General features: G+C 36.0%; 2 protein-coding genes across 2 annotated transcripts; both read right to left on the minus strand.

The window, feature by feature from the left end:
* Window positions 1-452: 452 nt before the first annotated feature.
* LOC136226718 (peamaclein-like) lies at window positions 453-1991 on the minus strand. Its single transcript, XM_066015358.1, has 2 exons — window positions 1772-1991; window positions 453-793 (listed from the first exon to the last, which is right to left on the minus strand). The coding sequence occupies exons 1-2, from the start codon at window positions 1854-1856 to the stop codon at window positions 597-599; spliced, it is 282 nt and encodes a 93-aa protein (XP_065871430.1). The 5' UTR covers window positions 1857-1991; the 3' UTR covers window positions 453-596.
* Window positions 1992-3403: 1412 nt separating this feature from the next.
* Window positions 3404-11333, minus strand: LOC136226507 (protein DWD HYPERSENSITIVE TO UV-B 1). The gene is made up of 9 exons (XM_066015025.1): window positions 11070-11333; window positions 8602-8668; window positions 8264-8517; window positions 7311-7884; window positions 6151-7242; window positions 5676-5870; window positions 5359-5403; window positions 4619-4681; window positions 3404-3620 (listed from the first exon to the last, which is right to left on the minus strand). Exons 1-9 carry the CDS (start codon window positions 11099-11101, stop codon window positions 3537-3539), a joined length of 2406 nt encoding a protein of 801 aa, XP_065871097.1. The 5' UTR covers window positions 11102-11333; the 3' UTR covers window positions 3404-3536.
* Window positions 11334-15624: the final 4291 nt, after the last annotated feature.

Below are 15624 nucleotides of genomic sequence, written 5' to 3' on the forward strand. Positions count from 1 at the left end.
AACGTTCAAATACTTTAGAACCAATCGACGTGTCAACACCTCCTTACTATATGGCAGAATGCACCACCTAACGCCATAGTTATCCGAAAGTTTCATAACTAATCGGATGACGACACTTATCCGATGAGTCACTAGAGTAAATTCCCAAGATTACTACATTCACCCGTAAAGTCATACTATATATAGAATACCTCTTAAAAAATATGTAAACATCACAGTTGCCAATTTTTTATATTGTCTTCAATCTTTGCTAATTATATTGTTTTCAATCTTTGCTAACTTAAAAATCAAAACGGATGTCCCTCGTTAACTAGTTGTTACTTCCTTTTATGTTCCTCGAGAAAATACTAAAAGACATCAATAATATTTGTTCTTTGAGATATTTTTTCTGGAGTGAAAACTGGATTTGTTGAGAATGTAAATTTATAAAAATAAATAAACATAAACAAAAAAAAACACAAAGAAACACCATGAATTAATTAGTAATACTCAAATATATTGGACAAAACTAATTGCCCTACAAAGAGCAGAGGAGCATTATTGAGTCATTCATGAGAATAAAACACACACACACAAACAACTATGGATTTAAAAAATTAAGGGCACTTGGGCTTGCCCTTGTTGGACTTCTTGTCCCTATAGCAAGGGCACTGATGCTTGTTTCCATAAGTACCAGAAGGCACACACTTGCATTCAGCACAGCATATTCCACAGTACTTCATGCACCTATCTTTCACTCCCGCTTTTGCACACCTTCCTTTGCATTTCTCATCACAATATGCTGCACCATCATCTACATCATCATAATTTCAAATGTTACTTTATCCTGTTACTATTCGGCTCATTAAAAAATTAAAAATTGACAAGTTGAATGTCTTCGTGAATTTGTTAACTAATACGAGCTTACTATGAGAGTGAAACGAGTAGAGGTCGTTGGAACGCTTTAACAAGGCTGTTACGGAGATGCTACTGTGAATTTGTTAACTAGCAAGTAGCTCATTAATTATATTTATAAATTTTTCTAACCAACCATTTATTAATTGTATTTATTAGAAATTACTTTAATACAAAAGTAGGTAGTTTTAAAACCTACTAAATTAATTGTAGATATTAGTGGTGAATGGAATATTGGTACGTTCACTGATTTTGGATCTTGACTTAATGTAAGAAACACTACAGGGATGACTAGTCCCTCAGGATTTGTCACCAAAATCGGCCTAGTTCTTTCTCTGGCCTCCCGTACTACTAGTGATGGAGAGAGTGTACATGTCTCTCGGAACTTATCACTAGAATCGGCCTAGTTCTTCATATCATTATTAATGGCCCTCATACTACTACTGATGGAGAGTGTACATATAATGGGGAAAAGGATAGAGGAGAGTGTCTAGATAACCAGTTGCAGTGGTAAATGAAACATTATAACGTTCAGTTAGTCTAGACTTCGACTTGGTGTAAAAAACACCGGCAACTGAAATCGAGCTGGTTCTTTCCATCTTTAATAGTGGCCTCCTACTACTACTATGGATGAGGCATTTTGGATATATAAATTTTATTATGAGCGTGTTTATAAACATTAAACACATTATACTGAGCCTGCTTGCGAGCTTTCACATCCTCGTCGAGTCTAAGCTTAGTTTGTTTATAATCGAGCTGAAACACATTTTATCGAGCCGGCTCGACTCATTTACAAAGCTACTTGAAAGCCATGGATACTCCACAAGTATAGTATTAAACTTGAAAATGAAGGAAAAAAGGAAGAAATTAAACTTACAAGACTGAGCCAGAACAAGTGGTAGCAAGAAAGAAGAAGTGAAGAGGAGTGAGCAAAGAAGCAAAGCAAGAAACAATGGCCTCATCTTTGCAAAATCAAAGCAAGAAGATTAGATATGTAAATGTGATTAAGTGGTGCTTATTAGTGAAGTGATGAAGAGAGGAGAAGCGAAGTAGGAAATATATAGATAGAGAAAGATCTAGAGGAATAAGAAATGTTTTAGGGAAATGGAAAAATATACAAATAAAAGGTGTAATAAATAGGAGTTGGTAAAGGAAACAGCTCATCTGGTCCATTGTTTTTTTGGACAGATATGAAGACATGGGATGGGAATAACCTCTGCCCCTTCCAATACACGGTTTCTGCTAATATGTGAGTTAGTGATGATATGCTTTCTAGTACCTTCTTCATCCTTTTTCATATCTTTTTATTCTTTTTAACACATCAATCCTAAAACAACCTAGAGAAACAATCAAATTTAAAATAGTTCTAATACATTACTAAGTTTGTCCATAATAGTATACTGGCTCTCTAAACTTGCTTATTTCGTATCACCAGCTCCCTAAACTTGTCAATGAAAATTTATTAGCTCTCTCACCATCTCCCTAAATTTGCTTATTCTGTAACAACTAAATACAAAAACCATAATACTAACTCTCGATCCTCATCATATTGATCTCTCAATCCTGCAACACTAGACAGAGGAAGAGAAAAAATTACCTCACAAATAGATGAAATTGTATTTTTAGAATTTAGGTTTAATAAGTTTTTGTATTTAGTTATTACGGAATAAACAGGTTTAGGCAGCTGAGGAGACACTTGTAAAGTTTAGGGAGTTAATAAATTTTTATGAACAAGTTTAGGGAGCTGGTAATACGAAATAAGTAAGTTTCCGGAGCTGGTAAGACACTTATAAAGTTTAGAGAGCCAATCTATTATTTTGAACAAACTCAGTGAGCTAATATATGACACATGTCATCATATAGCAACCAACCGTAACGTAACAATTAAAAATTTTGAATTTTCTTAATATTCTAACTAGTTAATTGTATCCCAAATTGATTTTTATTTTTAATTTGTAATTATAACATGTGTGAAACATACCGTGAAATGGTATTAACATGGCAACCACTGGCAACCACGATAGTAACTTTGTTAACGCAAATTTACTGATTTAGTGACTTTATTGAATCAAAAACGTGTATGTAAAACTCATACTTTAGTGACCATATCAATAGATCAATTGACATGTATTTTCTAGCAAGTCAAGTTTAAGGTGGTTTAATACAAAGAAAAAAAACCTTGGTACCACCTTTGGAAGTTTGGATGAATACATTCATAGTACCTAAACTATTGTTCAATTAACATTATAACACCTAAACAAGGATGCAATAAGAGATTTGGAGATAACAAATTGACCTTTAAGCCTCTCTTCTTAAACCATATCTAAGAAAATTACTTCTATTAAACAATAGTACCTCTATTATTGTAGCTTGAAATTATTTACACTTCAACAAACCATAAAAATGTGCCAAAAAAAAAACAAACGAAATGGGTATTACCATCCGTTCCATAATATTTGTCCTTCTAGAGATTTTTTTTCCATAATACATGGCATTTTGATTCAATCCATGCACGTTAATTGATACAATTAATACAAGGGTAACAAAGTCTTTTTAGTTAAACATTAATTACATTACAGAACAGAGGGAGTGTTCCATATCATGTACATTCTTACAAGATGTATATACAAAGTAGAAGCATTTCAACCTCCCATACTAATTGAGGGTTCTAAATGTTCTCTGTAAGAACATTCCTTAGCTCCGTCGCACGATGCGAGCAAATTTACCTGAAAAATCAATCCCGATAAATTCTTAGCACTAGTAATCGAGCCAGGATCCCAAATCTGGGGTGTAATTGCAGCATCCCCAGATACTTTTTCTTCCAGGAGGAGGAACGACTGGAACCACCCTTTCCAGGATGGATTCCAATGGCCGGGGTGCAATGCACCATGTGCACCCCTTTCCCTCCGCCACTGTATTTGAACATGAAACTAGGGGTGTAACCGAGCCGAACCGAGACCGAACCCTAGGAGGCTCGGTATTGGCTCGTTAATATCTCGAGCCGAGCCCTCTCGAATCGAGCTTTGACGAGCTTTGACCGAGCCGAGCTTTGACCGAATCTGACCGAGTTTTGATCGAGCCGAGCTTTTATCGAGCTTCTAACGAGCTTTAACCAAATTCATCATATATGCATAGAATAAGTAGCGTAAAAAACAGAAAAGCTTTATAACATACTCTATATGAGTTTAAAATATTTATAAAGAAAAACAATCATGTTATTGTTGAGATTCCAGAACAGTATATGGTACTTGTGATCGGAAAACACAACCTCGGAGAAAAATTTCAAACAATGACATATATATTAAAGTTTGTAATGTATTTTACCTTATCAAAACGTAATTGTCTACCTAAAGACTCAAATGTCTAAGCTTTTTTGTATCATTTTTTATGGGTTAAATCTTATTTGAGTTGTGAATTGTGATGAAACTAATAATAAGCAATGAAATATATATTAAACATATATATATAATGAAATATATATAGTAATTAAAAATAATCGAGCCTGCTCGCGAGCTTTCGAGCCGAACCTGGGGAAGTTCGGACTCAGCTCGTTAATGCTCGAGCCGATCCCGAACTCGAGTCGAGCTCTATCGAGCCGAATTTTGATCGAGCTTTCACCGAGCCGAGCTCGAATAGTTTGCGAACTACCAAGGCTCGTTTGCACCCCTACATGAAACTCGCAAAAAGAAAAAGGAAGTGCAAAATGCGTGAGTCATACTATTACCTTCACAATTTCGTACTTGGAGTTGGGACGCACGGAGGCTGCCAGGATACTCATGTTGAAATCCTAAAGAGCACAAATTTGATAAACATAATTAAACTGATCAACTCTCTGAGTCAAGAGACTTATGGTCACCAAAATTTAGAGTTCGTTTCAAAAACGTCGCAAAACTTCTTTCAATGAAAATCACTGAACATCACTTTTGATTTCAACAAGTCATTCCGGTAAATTTGTGTGCAAAAAACTCACTGGAACATTGACATGACACAGAGACGGACATGTCTGATTTTTTTGACTGAGCATAGCAGACACATGACATATCGTAAGGCACAAAAAAAAAATAAAAATCATATCCTTGTTCAACATGGCAATTAAATGACATATAGTCAATGTCTTCCGTAACACATTGATATTCTGGCAAGTTTTTGCATACAAATTGGCCGAAATTACTTTATTGAAATCAAATGTAAAGTTCAGTGACCTTTGCAAAATAAAACTCAAACTTGAATGATTTTGTGTGCAATTTACCCGGAGTCGACTGACAAGTTCAGAAAACCGCACCAAGCAAAATAAACAACTTCGAGGAGGACGAATTAAATAAAGAAAACTTGCCGGAAAAAAGTTTACAAACCGGGAGCCTAATGCTCGTGTTCAAGAAATTATAACAACGTTAAGGAGCAAGTTCTATTATCCAATTACCAAAATCACATTGAGAAGTTTAGTTAAGATGATGCATCACTTACCCTGAATGGATCACCCCTCAAAGACTGCACATACATTGATGTTTCCTGATTAACAAAACCCGAAAAACATGCTTCGGAGATTAGTAATGGTTCATGAGTAAGTACAGATCAGTTGCAGTCAATGATCAAAGAAAGAACTCGACGGGTGAACGCTTTTCTAAACCGCAAATAATGAATGTATGAAAAAGTAAAACCCTTCGGGACAATAAGTCGATAACCCAAATATTATGTAGTAAAGCAAAGTTCGTCCAAATCACCTGACATGTCGAACGTATCTATTCAATTCGTGACATTTTCATTAGAAAAACCGAACATACCTCCAAAGATATGTCTTTGAGACGCCTTCCAGTTTGAGCACAGCAGATGCGCACAACATGTTCATCACAGCTTCCGCTTACAATATAATCCCTTCCGTTCATGTAGTAAGAGCGAGTGTAGTTCTGCGAAGTTCCTGTTGGCGGTATCTCGAAATTTAAGTGTGGCCTTCCATCAACAGCCAAAAGTTGTCTAACCTGGCAGATCAATCAGAATTGTTAATCTCAAAGTTCGTGTAAGATCTACCGGCAAACAGCTAACAACAAATACTAAACATCAATAGTTGAACCAAACAGGCCCTATATCAAGTTAGCCCAGGAAGACCAAGACACTTAGACAAAAGATATTTACCGAACCTTAGCCTTGCCTACAGGGTCGGTTGAACCGACCGAGGAATCTTCCATCATATGATTGCGCATAGTAAAGACGGAACACATTGAAACAACGATAAATGCAATAAACTTAACACAAACATACCTCATTGTCCACGGCAGATACAAGAAGATAGTGATCATCAGGAGAAAAGCAAACCATCACATTTCCTCTAGAACTTGCTGAAGTATAGCACGGGTGCAAGGGTTTTTGTCGCAGATCCCATAGTTTAACATCCCGATCAAATGACGAAGTAGCAAACAACGATGGAGAATGGTTCGAGAACTTGACGACATTAATATGTTGTGTGTGCATATCAGTGAACATCTGTATTCGCCTCCCGCAATTAATGTCATAAAGAGCGATGTTTTTCGAATATCCACTCACAAGAAATAGCTCATCCATAGCATTAACGTGAACAGATGTTAATTGGTCAAAATCCTCGAAAGTGACAGAACCAGCAGCTGAATTTACACCTGGAACCGTCGGGGGCATATGCTCAACATCGTACAATTTCAGCGATCCATTATCGGAACCTGCTATAAGCTTAGATGGATACTTCTTGAGCCAACATAGCCCCAATACGCTGTTCATTGCTCCGAGCGAGGGAACATAACTTACTATTTTCTCACTCTCGTGGTTGACTACAACTACTTCACCATCTAAAGTTCCAAAAACTAGTAAGCTAGAGATAGAAGGATGATACTCAAACTGCCTCGGACGGAAGTAGTTCCTTCCCCAAAAGTCCGGGCACGATAAAGAAAGTGAACGCAAATAAGGCCAAGCTGAAGAACCCACTTTCGCTGCAGAAAATGACCGGCTATAGAAGTGTTGCGAGTTTCTGCAAGGATATGATGGCTTACGATTTTTCGTTTTCAGACAAGTGCGACTTTCTTTTATTTCACGCTTATGCAAAATACCAACAACACTCTCTTTACGATTCCGCTTGTATGGTAAGTACTCAAAGTGCTCCGCAAATGTGACGACAGCCTTTTCCTTGTCGTTCTTTCTAATAGACAAGTTATCTAAAGTTTTCAAATGAGGCAATGAAGCGATCATGAATTCTCTATAGTGTTTCTCGTGGCATATAGGTGAAGCATGACGAGAGATATACTTCATTGCAACATCTGCAGTATGACTCGAGAGAGAATTCGGCCAGGACGCTTCAATGTGACTCAATGTAGGACCAAAAGACACCTGGAATAAATTCCGAAGAAATTATACTATAAATCTTAAGTAGGAGGACGAAAGAAGCGGCGGTTTACCTCATCTTGCAGATCATTCTCTCTATTCCACCCGAGAGACGCAATGGACAATGAATCCGTGTGATTACTTTCTTGCCAGTAACTTGAGAAGTTCATTTCACTATCATCTGATGGATCTTCTATCATCCATTGAATTTCTTCTTCTTTATTTGTAGCTATATCATCGAAAGAGATCACATTCCCGAGCGTCTCTTCAGCGCCAAAAAGGTGTTCATTGATATTACCAACAGGTCCAAATTCAGGTTGATCATCTAATTTTCCTCCGTATGGTGCTGAAGAAGACGCAGTCTCATTACAGCACAACCACTTTTGAAACCTTAGCTCTATTAAAGACGGGAGTTTAGAAATCGCTGCGAGGGTTGTCCAGAGATTTGCAACTCTAGTTGCACACATCGAAAGAGATATTAAATTGGGCATGCAAGTAAAACAATCCTCCCGAAAGCTAGTTAGCGAAGTGTTGAAATCTAGATTAAGAATTCGGATGTGCATGAATTCTCCCGTCATGCTGAGATTCTGAAGACACGAAGAGCTTAAGTATAAAACCTCGCATGCCAACCCTCCTTGTGAAAGATCCCTGATGATGAAATTAGAAAAGTATACAGAATCATGCTTCGCATTAAACCAAAACATGGAAAGATACTCCCTCTGGTCCACAATACATGTCTTTTAAGGTTAATACGCACTAATTAAGAAATGCAATTAATTTTAAGTAAAAGACTTTGTTACCCTTGTATTAATTGCATCCACTAGTAACTTTATCTATTCCCAAGGTAAATAGTCAACTTAAATAGGAGTATATTTGGCAAAAGTAAATTAATGTGCATAGATTGAAGCAAAATGTCATGTATTGTGGAACAAAAAAAATTCTCTAGAAAGACATCTATTGTGGACCGGAGGGAGTAACAGATATGATAATATGACCAAGATGATGCTCAAAAAACCAAAAAATATACCTGAAAACTTCATTTCCATATAACGAGTCACGAAGATCAACCAGTCGAAGCTTTTGGTTGAAAGAACGCATCAAAGGTAAAGCGTATTCTCCATTCAACATGCACGAGGATCCATTATACACATCAACAGCTTCAATTTCAGAAGTCTCAATGGACATACACAAATCAAGAAGAGGAGGAAAATCAATGTCTTTAAGTTGCTCGAAGAAGATATCGAGGCTACATAGTTCATTGCAAGACTTCGTAACCTCGGCCTGAAAGACAAAGTAATGATCAGAATTCTACTTTCCACCGTCAACCGAAAAAGAACAATGTGACTGCAAGTTACGAAAGCTTACCTTGAGAAAACAAGACAGAACAGAAGTATTAGGTAGGACACCATGCCTACTACAAGAATCAAGATACCTGAAACAAAAACATTAAGTCAATACTAATACTATGTTGCATGGAAAATCTTCTTCATTAGCGTTTCCGCGTTTCATATCCGTTTCCTGTTTAGTTTCTTTTCTGTTTCCATTATAGTTTCCTAGCTATAAATTATAATTTTTTAGAAATAAGGTTTCCCAGTATGGTGGACGAGTCTTGGCGCAACGGTAAACATTGTTGTCATGTGACTGAGAGGTCACGGGTTCGAGGTTCAATTCTTAGGAGCGGCCTCTTGCCAAAAAAAATTGGCAGGGGAAGGCTTGCCCCCAGTACACCGCTGTGGTGGGTCTCCCCAGACCCTCGCTTAGCGGGGACACATAATGCACCGGGCCGCCACTTTTAAGGTTTCCCAGTATCCGCATTTTCGTTTCCATTTCCATTTCCTTTTTGGTTTCCGTTTCCATGCAACATAATAACTATTATTATTATTAAAAAGATTAACCATAGTTAATAAAGGCACACTAAGGTGCAAGGCTCAGGCGCACGGCCGAGCGACACAAGGAGCACTAAAAGAAATAATATATAAATTCATAAATAACAATAATTAGCATTTCTAAAATGCAACAAATAGTCAAATACTAAATCATATTCGATTATCCATAATCTTAATCATAAAATGAATGAAATAAATTTAAAATTAACTACTAACACTTACATAATCATAGTCTATAACAAAAATTCTAAAATCTAAAGACATAAAGTGCAGTGTTTTCTTCTGTTGTTCTTTTAAATATTTCATTCCAAATCTTCTTTCTTTCTTTTTAATCAATTTCTTTTTACTTTAATTTAATTTCACCGTAGATCACGTAGACAGGAAAGGGATGAAATTAAAACATTCCATGTTTAACTTGTAGCCTTAAAAAACATTATATAGCTTCTAAATTTGAACCTACGTGCACCTCAGGCAAGTTGTTACGCTCACAGTTGTCAAAAGCCCGCCTCACTCAGGGCTCAAGGTAGTGAGGCCCTGCTTCGCCTTGTGCACCTCACCTGGGCCTCGGAGCGTGAATCAAGGCGGGCCTCTGTGTTTTCACTAAGGTTTTTCTTTTCTTTTTTTTTTACTGTTTTGTGTAAAATAAATGTTTGACTAATCTCAACCACCAATCTAATTTAAATAAGATTAATCTTAACCCTTGATTTAAATAAGAATATCAATACAAATCACTAAATATAGAAAGACTTGAGAGGAATTAAGAGCAGCCACGTAAAGAAGAGTCTCCTCCACTCCATTCAAACAGAAATTGCGAGAGACACAAAGAAGAATATAAAGTGATAACGAATGGTTATTAGTTTAGTAGCATTAGTTAGGTACTTAGGTTAAGATGTTAAGTATATGTTTATGTCTCTATGAAGTATGAACTTAACTTGATGTTTTTGACATTTATGATTTAGTATTATGTTCTCACGTGATTTTGTTTTGTTTATGTGGTCATAAGTGTGTGTTTTCGGTTTATGGTTTAACTAGTAAAAGAGTATATATTTTTTATTTTTTTACGCCTCGTGTTCCTCGGGCGCACACCTTGAGTCTAAGCTCCAGGACCTCTTAGCGCCTTTAACAACTATGGTTACGCTCAAAAAGATGCACTCAGATGCATGCCTCTTGAACAGAGGCTGCCCTTTGGCTTCTCAAGTGACATGCCTAGAGCCTAGCGCCTTTTGAGCCTGAGGGGCACCTTTAATAACTATGATGTTAACCAAGTAATGTTTAAAGCCTAACGCATTCACCGAACCTCCAAGTTGGCCATAAAACCCAATTGGCCCCTTGAACTTTGAAAACGAAAGGTTAACTTCTTAAACTTGCTTAAGTGCCCTATTCGCCCCATGAACTTGATTAAAGTAATACGTGCTTCAACTTGTTCCAATCTCCAATTGCACTACCAAGTAGTACGAGGTTAATCATGTTATTTTAAGCGACTTTAAAAGGGTAGTCATTCATTTTCAAAGTTGGAGTCGTCATCATCTATGTTGCACGAAAACTCTTCTTCACCAGCGTTTCGGCTTTTCATGTCAGTGTCAGTTTCCATTACTGCTTCCTAGCTATATTTTTTTAGAAATCCCCGCTTTCATACTTTTTTGGTTAAATTTGGGGGTTAGAGATGTATTAGGCCAATTTTTAAAGCTACTAGCCAATCTTCCGCAACATTTGATCACAAAATTCATACTACTTTTGCAATATAGAACTAAATTTCAGAACGAGAAACCACACGAAAAAGAAAAAATTCCCCAAATTCAGCAAAATATCAGAGAATTTATCCATACAATTTCTCTCAAAATTGAGAAATTCACGATAATTCATTGATCAAACAACCAAAACCAAAGAAAAAACTAGACCCAAATCATAATCTAAAATTCCGAATAAGAAAAATATAAAACTACTTACATTTTCTGCAAGGTTGCGATATCGGTGGCCATGGATTGAGGGTTAAAAAGAAGAGGCGATGTTCAGACAAAAGATGCCTCCTTTATCAACTATGAGACGACGCAGTGAAGTTTGCGAAATCAAACGATAACATAGGAAATGTGATTTTCAGTTTGGGATTTGGACAAAGTAGTTCTTCATCTTCTTCCTACTTGCAGCTGCTTTGACAGTTCCAGGTTTTCTGAACAGTATTAATGTTTTTTAAAAGGCATTGAATAAAAGAATAAAATTCTTCAAACAAAAAAAAGGATCAAATTCTTATTATTTTTTTAGGTTTTTTTATACAAAAACAAATTTAATTATGAATATTTTTAGGTTTTTTTATAAAACAAATTTTTTTTTTTTTTGGTAGAATTTTATAAAACAAATTTAATTATGAATGTGTTATTTTTTTTATATATAATAAATAAAATATAATTTTACATTTTAATTTAAAAATTCTAAATTTCAATTTATAAAGGCCTAATACACAAATAACCCCCTGAACTTGTCCAAATGTTGCAACTGCCCCCCTCAACTTTCAATTGTAACAACTTACCCCTTAAACTTGTCCAATTGTAAAACATAACCCCAAATTGGGAATTTTTTTACTCCGTATTTGAAGCAACGGTAAAAAAGTTTCCCCGGATTCGTATCACGCCAAAGATCTGATTATCATACTCCACGAGCGTTGCAGATTTTGTATTTCACATGTTTCTTCATTTGCAGTCCACGTCAGCAATTTGAGGTTGTGTTTTACAATTGGACAAATTTAAGGGGTAAGTTGTTACAATTGGACAAGTTTGAGGGGTAAGTTGTTACAATTGAAAGTTGAAAGGGGCAGTTGCAACATTTGGACAAGTTCAGGGGGTTATTTGTGTATTAGGCCATTTATAAATTGTAAACTATAATAATATATTTATATTGTAATTTTAGATCATACATGATTTTGTCTCGTCTCTAATAACAAGTTTTGTTTTTTTATTTCCGATAACAAGTTTTGTTTTCTCTGGTTTTTTATAACAAGTTTTGTGCTGTTTTAGTTGTTTTGTTTCGTGGCATCGTCAAGTGGTATTGAGACTATGTATACCAATTTGAGTCTCAAGGAAGAGGAAGATAGAGGTATTCTGATTGATGACAGAGATCTCAATTCTGAGCATGTGGATCTAAGATGATGTCTGGTTGGTAGATTCCTTTCTGGTGTCTGAAAACCGTTTATGAGGAGAATAAGACGACCAACTAGAGATGAGTTCTGGGCAAAATTTCGCTACGAGATAATCAATTTTTTTTGTTTTATGTGTGGTTTTTTAGACCATACAGATTTTTCATGTCCAAAAGTTTGTGATTTGATTGATGGAGAAGTTGAAAAGCTCTATGGCTCTCATATGCTTGTTCAGATCGGAAGGAAGCAATCCAACAAATGTGCAAAATGGTTGGTTATTGAGGTCCAGTTAGACATCAGCGGCGGTGGTCAGGGAGTGGTGGTGGAGCATGGTGGTAAGATCCAAAAGAAAACTCTTATGTTTAGTTACATTAATGATGAGAATAATGGCGACATTAGTAGAATAATCAGTTGATTATGAAGGATGAGTAAATCATGGATAAATTACTATGGAAAATGTTGAACAAACTCTCATATTTAGTGGCATTAATCGTGAGACTAATGGAAACATTAATAGAACAATATAAGGCAGTTTTTTTTTTTGAAATAATTAATAGGGCAGATAATTATGAAGGAAACGTAATTCATGGGTTAGTTACTAGGGAAATGATCAAAACGGTTGAACAAACTTCCACATTTAGTGGCGTTAATCATGGGACTAGTGGCGACAGTAATGGAATAATTAATATGACAGTTTCTTATGAAAGAGCCATAAATCGTGGGTCAGAACATGAGTCTGTAGAAGATGTTGTGGTTATGGAAGTAAAACATAGAAGGAAAGAAGATGTTTTAAATGAGAGGGAGGAGGCAGTTTCAAATGATAGTCTAATTGTGATCCAAAAAACAAGTTTTAGGTGGGCTCTGCTGGATAGACATACCCATCATCCACGAGTAATTGCGTTTTAATGGATCTTGTCCAAAATTACAAACCATTTATTATTTTTCGTTCTCGCATTGCTGGAAACTTTTCGGTTAAGGGAGATGAAGCTATTGGTATTCGAGAGGCTCTTAGGTGGATCAAACTCAAAGGTTTGGGTGGTGTGGAGTAGGGATGGCAATGGGTAGGGTATCCGCGGGTAGTGTCAATCCCAAACCCTTACCCGTTTATTTTTTAATTACCCGTACCCATCTCATTATCCTAACAGGTATATGTTTTGCATCTCATACCCGTCCCATTTAATTCGCGGGTACCCTTATCCGTTAAGAATCAATCAATAACAAAGTATAAATTTAATGAATCATCAACTTAAAAATTCAACAAATGGAACTTTAAACAATAAAAATAAAGTAGCTTAGTGGTATCACATGACGGTTTAAGAACAAAATGTTAGTGTTCAAATCTCACATCTTATATCTAAAACACAATATTTTTTATATATATAAAAGCGTAATGACGGGTATCGAGTACCCTGGGCGTTTGGTATTCTATTGGGATAGGGATAAGTATAAAAATACGATAGTCAGAAATTATTATTCAATGTTTGGTTTGTGGGATGGGGATAAAAGAATACATTTTACTATTTTAACCTTATTTAAACTACATAACATTAATTTGAGGGATAAGATGGACTTTTCCATCCTATTAAAATCGCAGGAGCTTATTCCACTTCCTTATGCCGCCCCTCTCTTGGGTATAGGATTTGAGGGATAAGACTCATATCCCGCTCTTATCTCCCTAGCCTATTTGTAAAACAAACATGGGATAACTCGTCTCATTTTTTTATCCCTATCCCCGTGTCTTTATCCCCTTTAACAAACACCTCGTGGAGGTATTTCCATTATTCTAATGGGTAATGGTTTTGATTCCATGCCCTCTTATACCATCCTAGTGTGGAGGTGGTGTCAGATGTGCTGTGAGTGGTGGATCATATTCACCATGCATACTTTCGTTCTTCTTATGATTCAATCACTATGCCAAAAACCCCTTCAGACGAAGGTTAAAAACTGTCGTCCCACGAGATATAAATCTGTCACGGGACTCGCTACCATCTATTGCCCCTTCAGACGCCGGTTAGGTTCTGTCATATTGATCTTTGTTACGATGCAGCTTATTTATTATTACCGTCACCTTTAATGTCATCACATGACATACTAATAATTAAAACCGTCAAGTTGACGTGTGGGAAATTGGCATATTGAATTTGCGATGACAGTTCGTATAATAATTTCTGCCGTTATAGCTTGTTTTAGATGGAATATGTCTTAATCAATCATGTCAAAGGATTTATTTTCAGATGACCAATTCGTTTATTTTAATGTCTTTTTATTGTTCTTTAGATGACATTTTTTAAAATTAAAATGTCACTTTTTACCTTCTTCTTCGTATGAATTTCTGGTTTTTACCTGAATAATGAAACATACTCAAATATGAACATGAAATTCTGTATATCAATGGTTTTAATTTTATTGGATACCAATACTCATAATCTGTTTACATTTGTAGATATACATTTCTGAATTAAAACTAAAAAAAAATAACTAATACATATATCCAAATTCTGAAACAAATTTGATCAATTGATGTATCCATATCTTGGAGTCATTATTAGGCCTATAATCCCAAAGTCTTGATATCTGCAAAACCCAATGCAGGTCATTAATACACTAGCATCATTACACATAACCCTAACCGCACTAATTAATGACCTTTCCCCTTTCACGACCTTTCACTTAGCCACCACTATCATATCACTATAAATAATAAGCATCACAATCGTTCAATTTCCATACATTCAACACAGAAAACTTACATTATACAACGGATCACTTTGCGCTTGTTCAACAACAGATAATTGCTGAGATGGAGAAACTGTACATTGAGAGCCCAGGGTGGCTTCTGGCCATCGATGGTATGTCAATCCATATGTTGTTCTTCAACTCTTCCTGGTTTCTTCTGTCTACTTGTAATGATTCTTCTTATCTTGGATGATAATAGGTCCTCTGGATAATAACTTCTTCAAATGGTCGATCAGAATAAAAGGCCCACAATACACCCCATATGAAAGGGGTGTATTTGAAATCAGAATCAGCTACCCTCTGAATTTTCCAAACAGACCTCCAACAGTAATATTAACTTATCTCCTTAAGATATATGAACATACATGACATTATATACACATACACTAATCAATGTCTCTTCTTATTCTCAATTTCGCTTCTGGAATAAGATTTATCATCTTAACGTGGCTCCTCAAGGGATGATTCATCTTCCTCGTCTCCTTACTCACCCTCTCTTTCCCACTGCCAAGGTATAAATATGCCGCCATTTATCTATTTCATTTGATAAATACTTAATCATGTTTGTGATCTAATTATTCTATGCATTTTGTAGCTGATGTGGCACATATATGATCTAGATTGTATGTGTTGCTTGAT

This window comes from Euphorbia lathyris, chromosome 4 (genome assembly GCF_963576675.1).
Source record: "Euphorbia lathyris chromosome 4, ddEupLath1.1, whole genome shotgun sequence".
NCBI classification, from domain to species: Eukaryota; Viridiplantae; Streptophyta; class Magnoliopsida; order Malpighiales; family Euphorbiaceae; genus Euphorbia; species Euphorbia lathyris.

Coding starts and splice junctions, on each gene's coding strand:
- LOC136226718 (XM_066015358.1), bottom strand. CDS start 1,856: ATGAGGCCATTGTTTCTTGCTTTGCTTCTTTGCTCACTCCTCTTCACT. Junction 794..1,771: donor ACTTGTTCTGGCTCAGTCTT/GTAAGTTTAATT, acceptor ATGATGATGTAG/ATGATGGTGCAGCATATTGT.
- LOC136226507 (XM_066015025.1), bottom strand. CDS start 11,101: ATGGCCACCGATATCGCAACCTTGCAGAAAAT. Junction 8,518..8,601: donor TTCTGTCTTGTTTTCTCAAG/GTAAGCTTTCGT, acceptor TTTGTCTTTCAG/GCCGAGGTTACGAAGTCTTG. Junction 4,682..5,358: donor TGAGGGGTGATCCATTCAGG/GTAAGTGATGCA, acceptor TGTGCTCTTTAG/GATTTCAACATGAGTATCCT.